We start from the raw sequence: 7,500 nt of genomic DNA on the forward strand, positions 1-7,500 counted from the left end.
TTCATCTTTTGGTTTCTGTATATTAAAATACAAGCAAGGGGTACAATGTTCTGAAGAAAAACAATTGTGTGACTTGCTTCAACTGTCCAAAATAATTTTTATGGTAAAGGCAGACATTTAGAAATTAAAATGTCAAAGATTAGGGGTCTAATTGAGGTAGAAATTGAGGAGGAAATATCTGGGCGTGGCTAAAGATTTTTACCTGGCAGTGGATAGGACTGTGGGCCCGGAACACTGGCTCCTAGCTCCCCCGCTGACCCTGGATTGGCCAGATTGCTTTTCATCTCCTCCAATCCACCGGCTAGAGCCATGGCCGAATATTCTGATGTCTGGAGAAAGAGAGAGACAGAGTGAGAGAGAGGGGGGAGAGAGAAACAGAGACAGCGAGAGAAGAGAGACAGAGAGAGAGAGAGAGAGACAGAGAGAGCGAGAGACAGAGAGAGAGAGAGAGAGAGAGAGACAGAGAGAGAGAGAGAGAGAGAGAGAGAGAGACAGAGAGAGCGAGAGACAGAGAGAGACAGAGACAGAGAGAGAGAGAGAGAGACAGAGAGAGAGAGAGAGACAGAGAGAGACAGAGACAGAGAGAGACAGAGAGAGACAGAGACAGCGAGAGAAGAGAGACAGAGAGAGAGAGAGAGAGACAGAGAGAGCGAGAGACAGAGAGAGAGAGAGACAGAGAGAGAGACAGAGAGATAGAGAGACAGAGAGAGACAGAGAGAGAGAGAGAGAGACAGACAGAGAGAGAGACAGAGGGGGGGAGAAAGAGTTAGACAAGGACACACACCTCTTCAGGATGTCAGGTATTTTTTACACACACACAGATTACAAACACACACTGAGCCTCTTGTGGATCAATCTGTTATTGATCTGTTGACAGAGAGGATTTACTACAGTCTATAACCACAGGATTAGGACAGACTGAGCTGGGAGCTACAGTTAACACAAAACCTCCCTGAGAGACAGAGAGAGAGAGAGGATTTACTACAGTCTATAACCACAGGATTAGGACAGACTGAGCTGAGAGCTACAGAGAGATACAGAGAGAGAGAGAGAGAGAGAGGGGGGGAGAGAGAGAGACAGGATTTACTACAGTCTATAACCACAGGATTAGGACAGACTGAGCTGAGAGCTACAGTTAACACAAAACCTCCCTGAGACAGAGAGAGAGAGAGAGAGAGAGAGAGAGAGAGAGAGAGAGAGAGAGAGGAGGGAGAGAGAGAGAGAGAGAGAGGGGGAGGGAGAGAGAGAGAGAGAGAGAGAGAGAGAGGGGGACAGACGGACGGACAGAGAAAGAGTTCCTGTTTTGAGCCCCATGTCACATGATAAAATAAGGTGTAAATCATTGAAGCTGCAAACAAACCTTGTCTCTATTACTCCAGCATGTATTTCAGCCTGTGCTTCCCGTGGTGGAGGAGCAAACCAGCAGAAAATACGCCGTGATTGGCTCAGTGTTCTGTCACTCATCGGGGACACTACGTCACCACCAAGTCCTAAGGGTAGAGCTCGAAAAAAATTCAAGCCCCCTTGGGTGCTGCCGTAGAGTTAACGTTAGAAGTGGTCATCCCAAGAAGGTTCCAAGGTCATTGGCCACAGATAAAACGAGGTCAAATCACTTCGTATCTACAGCAGCTTTGATTGGACCGATCACGTCAACATCATACCTTCACAATCTTAGCTAGCAGTCGTCATCATGAATCGAGTCGACAATCTACTGGCAAATCCTTTTCAATCCTCGTCACATGATGAGAAATAATAGATAAAACAATAAATCGGTGCTCATCGGCCATTGCTCATAAACATTGCGCAACAATCGCAAATTCAACAATGAGTGGGTTTTGGTAGGAAAGACAACTGGGAACTCTGGGGGAATAAAGCGAGCCACGACTGGGAAAAAAATACCTTTTGAACTTTCATCCAACTCGGATTTGTAAAATCGGGATCTCAGGCGTCTTTCTAGAGCTACGACCTGAAGATCTCTGACGTCATCATGATTAAACCTTTGTTTTTTCAGAGTGTACTGTACGTTATGTAGTAAGAGGTTAGTAGCCCATGTGCCTCGCCCTAATCATTTGGTCTATTTTCACCTCTTTATTTCACCTACTGTTCTGACTTGGTGGTGCGCATGTAGCCTGTAGCCTGTTTTAGAGAAATGTAATCATCGAATATTGTAAGAGCTTTAAATGTCTGCTTATATGCCCCCTTTATTTACCCTACGGTTCTGACTTGGTGTACAGGTGAGAACACTGTAAGAACGTCCCATGTTCTGAATTCTGTCGCTGTACATTTCAAAAGTGCTGAACAAATAGTTATATTGACTACGTCCGTCCTAGCTCGCTCGTTAATGTCTTAACCGAAATTACGGATTGCATCTTATCCGCTCGTCGTCCCCTTATGCCATAGTTTGTACATCTCACTTGTCAGTAGAAACCACATTTGTTTTAAGCAAGTCAGCCATATCAGATATGTTTTTTTTTAAAGGCAGTAAATGAGGCTGAATTAACTGTTTCCCTGCCAGACAAGGTTCCGCTGATAGCCAGGTGTAGCAGTGGTAAGGTGTTGGGACTCTACTGTTGGGACAGCTTTATGTAGGCCCTTTGTGGGCACCGCTTCTCACCGTTATAGTGCAATTCATGTATTGTTTAGTGTCATTAGAATCCCATCAGAATAACTGCCTCATTAGAATCCCATCAGAATAACTGCCTCATTAGAACCCCCATCAGAATAACTGCCTCATTAGAATCCCATCAGAATAACTGCCTCATTAGAATCCCATCAGAATAACTGCCTCATTAGAACCCCATCAGAATAACTGCCTCATTAGAACCCCCATCAGAATAACTGCCTCATTAGAACCCCATCAGAATAACTGCCTCATTAGAACCCCATCAGAATAACTGCCTCATTAGAACCCCATCAGAATAACTGCCTCATTAGAACCCCATCAGAATAACTGCCTCATTAGAACCCCATCAGAATAACTGCCTCATTAGAACCCCCATCAGAATAACTGCCTCATTAGAACCCCATCAGAATAACTGCCTCATTAGAACCCCATCAGAATAACTGCCTCATTAGAACCCCCATCAGAATAACTGCCTCATTAGAACCCCATCAGAATAACTGCCTCATTAGAACCCCCATCAGAATAACTGCCTCATTAGAATCCCATCAGAATAACTGCCTCATTAGAACCCCCCATCAGAATAACTGCCTCATTAGAACCCCCATCAGAATAACTGCCTCATTAGAATCCCATCAGAATAACTGCCTCATTAGAACCCCCCATCAGAATAACTGCCTCATTAGAACCCCCATCAGAATAACTGCCTCATTAGAACCCCCATCAGAATAACTGCCTCATTAGAACCCCCATCAGAATAACTGCCTCATTAGAACCCCATCAGAATAACTGCCTCATTAGAACCCCCCATCAGAATAACTGCCTCATTAGAATCCCATCAGAATAACTGCCTCATTAGAATCCCATCAGAATAACTGCCTCATTAGAACCCCCATCAGAATAACTGCCTCATTAGAACCCCCATCAGAATAACTGCCTCATTAGAACCCCCCATCAGAATAACTTCCTCATTAAAACCCCATCATAATAACTGCCTCATTAGAACCCCATCAGAATAACTGCCTCATTAGAACCCCCATCAGAATAACTGCCTCATTAGAACCCCCATCAAAATAACTGCCTCATTAGAACCCCCATCAGAATAACTGCCTCATTAGAACCCCATCAGAATAACTGCCTCATTAGAATCCCATCAGAATAACTGCCTCATTAGAACCCCATCAGAATAACTGCCTCATTAGAACCCCATCAGAATAACTGCCTCATTAGAACCCCCATCAGAATAACTGCCTCATTAGAATCCCATCAGAATAACTGCCTCATTAGAACCCCCATCAGAATAACTGCCTCATTAGAACCCCCATCAGAATAACTGCCTCATTAGAATCCCATCAGAATAACTGCCTCATTAGAACCCCCATCAGAATAACTGCCTCATTAGAACCCCCCATCAGAATAACTGCCTCATTAGAACCCCCATCAGAATAACTGCCTCATTAGAACCCCCATCAGAATAACTGCCTCATTAGAACCCCATCAGAATAACTGCCTCATTAGAACCCCCATCAGAATAACTGCCTCATTAGAATCCCATCAGAATAACTGCCTCATTAGAATCCCATCAGAATAACTGCCTCATTAGAACCCCCATCAGAATAACTGCCTCATTAGAACCCCCATCAGAATAACTGCCTCATTAGAACCCCCATCAGAATAACTTCCTCATTAAAACCCCATCATAATAACTGCCTCATTAGAACCCCATCAGAATAACTGCCTCATTAGAACCCCCATCAGAATAACTGCCTCATTAGAACCCCCATCAAAATAACTGCCTCATTAGAACCCCCATCAGAATAACTGCCTCATTAGAACCCCATCAGAATAACTGCCTCATTAGAACCCCCATCAGAATAACTGCCTCATTAGAACCCCATCAGAATAACTGCCTCATTAGAACCCCATTAGAACCAAACATTTTAACGGGTTTAACTCCATTGTGTCCATATCTAGTGTTGATATCGTGGACGGTCAGTCCTTGTCTCCATACCTCCCTGAATACGAGAGGTTACATTTCTCCAGCCTCATCACTCAGTTGTAATGATGGTTGTCCACAAAGTGACAGCGATGATCAGCTATAGATTTCACGTCTGGGGGAAACAGAGTCCGCTCATCTGGTTTATGATGTGGGGGGGGGAATGACCCTTCTATCTGTGTGTGTGTGTGTGTGTGTGTGTGTGTGTGTGTGTGTGTGTGTGTGTGTGTGTGTGTGTGTGTGTGTGTGTGTGTGTGTGTGTGTGTGTGTGTGTGTGTGTGTGTGTGTGTGTGTGTGTGTGTGTGTGTGTGTGTGTTCACTGACCTCTTAAACACCCCTGTGTTCATCAACAACACAATCACTGGACTGTGACCGTCCAAATAGGAGATTACCTTTTTACACTCCCGCTACCACCCTCTCTATCTACCCACTACACTCCCTCTACCACCCTCTCTATCTACCCTGAACACTCCCTCTACCACCCTCTCTATCTACCCACTACACTCCCTCTACCACCCTCTCTATCTACCCTGAACACTCCATCTACCACCCTCTCTATCTACCCTGAACACTCCCTCTACCACCCTCTCTATCTACCCACTACACTCCCTCTACCACCCTCTCTATCTACCCTGAACACTCCCTCTACCACCCTCTCTATCTACCCACTACACTCCCTCTACCACCCTCTCTATCTACCCTGAACACTCCCTCTACCACCCTCTCTATCTACCCACTACACTCCCTCTACCACCCTCTCTATCTACCCTGAACACTCCCTCTACCACCCTCTCTATCTACCCACTACACTCCCTCTACCACACTCTCTATCTACCCACTACACTCCCTCTACCACCCTCTCTATCTACCCTGAACACTCCCTCTACCACCCTCTCTATCTACCCACTACACTCCCTCTACCACCCTCTCTATCTACCCTGAACACTCCCTCTACCACCCTCTCTATCTACCCTGAACACTCCCTCTACCACCCTCTCTATCTACCCTGAACACTCCCTCTACCACCCTCTCTATCTACCCTGAACACTCCCTCTACCACCCTCTCTATCTACCCTGAACACTCCCTCTACCACCCTCTCTATCTACCCTGAACACTCCCTCTACCACCCTCTCTATCTACCCTGAACACTCCCTCTACCACCCTCTCTATCTACCCTGAACACTCTCTCTACCACCCTCTCTATCTACCCTGAACACTCCCTCTACCACCCTCTCTATCTACCCTGAACACTCCCTCTACCACCCTCTCTATCTACCCACTACACTCTCTCTACCAACCTCTCTATCTACCCTGAACACTCCCTCTACCACCCTCTCTATCTACCCTGAACACTCCCTCTACCACCCTCTCTATCTACCCACTACACTCCCTCTACCACCCTCTCTATCTACCCTGAACACTCCCTCTACAACCCTCTCTATCTACCCACTACACTCCCTCTACCACCCTCTCTATCTACCCTGAACACTCCCTCTACCACCCTCTCTATCTACCCTGAACACTCCCTCTACCACCCTCTCTATCTACCCACTACACTCCCTCTACCACCCTCTCTATCTACCCACTACACTCCCTCTACCACCCTCTCTATCTACCCACTACACTCCCTCTACCACCCTCTCTATCTACCCACTACACTCCCTCTACCACCCTCTCTATCTACCCACTACACTCCCTCTACCACCCTCTCTATCTACCCACTACACTCCCTCTACAACCCTCTCTATCTACCCTGAACACTCCCTCTACCACCCTCTCTATCTACCCACTACACTCCCTCTACCACCCTCTCTGTCTACCCACTACACTCCCTCTACCACCCTCTATCTACCCACTACACTCCCTCTTCCACCCTCTCTATCTACCCTGAACACTCCCTCTACCACCCTCTCTATCTACCCTGAACACTCCCTCTACCACCCTCTCTATCTACCCTGAACACTCCCTCTACCACCCTCTCTATCTACCCTGAACACTCCATCTACCACCCTCTCTATCTACCCTGAACACTCCCTCTACCACCCTCTCTATCTACCCTGAACACTCCCTCTACCACCCTCTCTATCTACCCTGAACACTCCCTCTACCACCCTCTCTATCTACCCACTACACTCCCTCTACCACCCTCTCTATCTACCCACTACACTCCCTCTACCACCCTCTCTATCTACCCACTACACTCCCTCTACCACCCTCTCTATCTACCCACTACACTCCCTCTACCACCCTCTCTATCTACACACTACACTCCCTCTACCACCCTCTCTATCTACCCACTACACTCCCTCTACAACCCTCTCTATCTACCCTGAACACTCCCTCTACCACCCTCTCTATCTACCCACTACACTCCCTCTACCACCCTCTCTGTCTACCCACTACACTCTCTCTACCACCCTCTATCTACCCACTACACTCCCTCTTCCACCCTCTCTATCTACCCTGAACACTCCCTCTACCACCCTCTCTATCTACCCTGAACACTCCCTCTACCACCCTCTCTATCTACCCTGAACACTCCCTCTACCACCCTCTCTATCTACCCTGAACACTCCATCTACCACCCTCTCTATCTACCCTGAACACTCCCTCTACCACCCTCTCTATCTACCCTGAACACTCCCTCTACCACCCTCTCTATCTACCCACTACACTCCCTCTACCACCCTCTCTATCTACCCTGAACACTCCCTCTACAACACTCTCTATCTACCCACTACACTCCCTCTACCACCCTCTCTATCTACCCTGAACACTCCCTCTACCACCCTCTCTCCCTACCCTGAACACTCCCTCTACCACCCTCTCTATCTACCCACTACACTCCCTCTACCACCCTCTCTATCTACCCACTACACTCCC

At 47.2% G+C, this 7,500-nt stretch overlaps 1 protein-coding gene across 1 annotated transcript in view; it reads right to left on the reverse strand.

Annotated features, from left to right (window-relative positions):
* The window catches only part of LOC123733217 (paired box protein Pax-5-like), a gene marked incomplete at its 5' end in the record, with an annotated part of 52,152 nt that overhangs the window by 6,256 nt on the left and 38,396 nt on the right, over window positions 1-7,500 (reverse strand). Inside the window, 1 exon segment of the mRNA XM_045712649.1 lies at window positions 203-329. Coding sequence (XP_045568605.1) covers window positions 203-329 — 127 coding nt within the window.

Source organism: Salmo salar, unplaced genomic scaffold (assembly GCF_905237065.1).
Source record: "Salmo salar unplaced genomic scaffold, Ssal_v3.1, whole genome shotgun sequence".
Taxonomy (NCBI): Eukaryota; Metazoa; Chordata; class Actinopteri; order Salmoniformes; family Salmonidae; genus Salmo; species Salmo salar.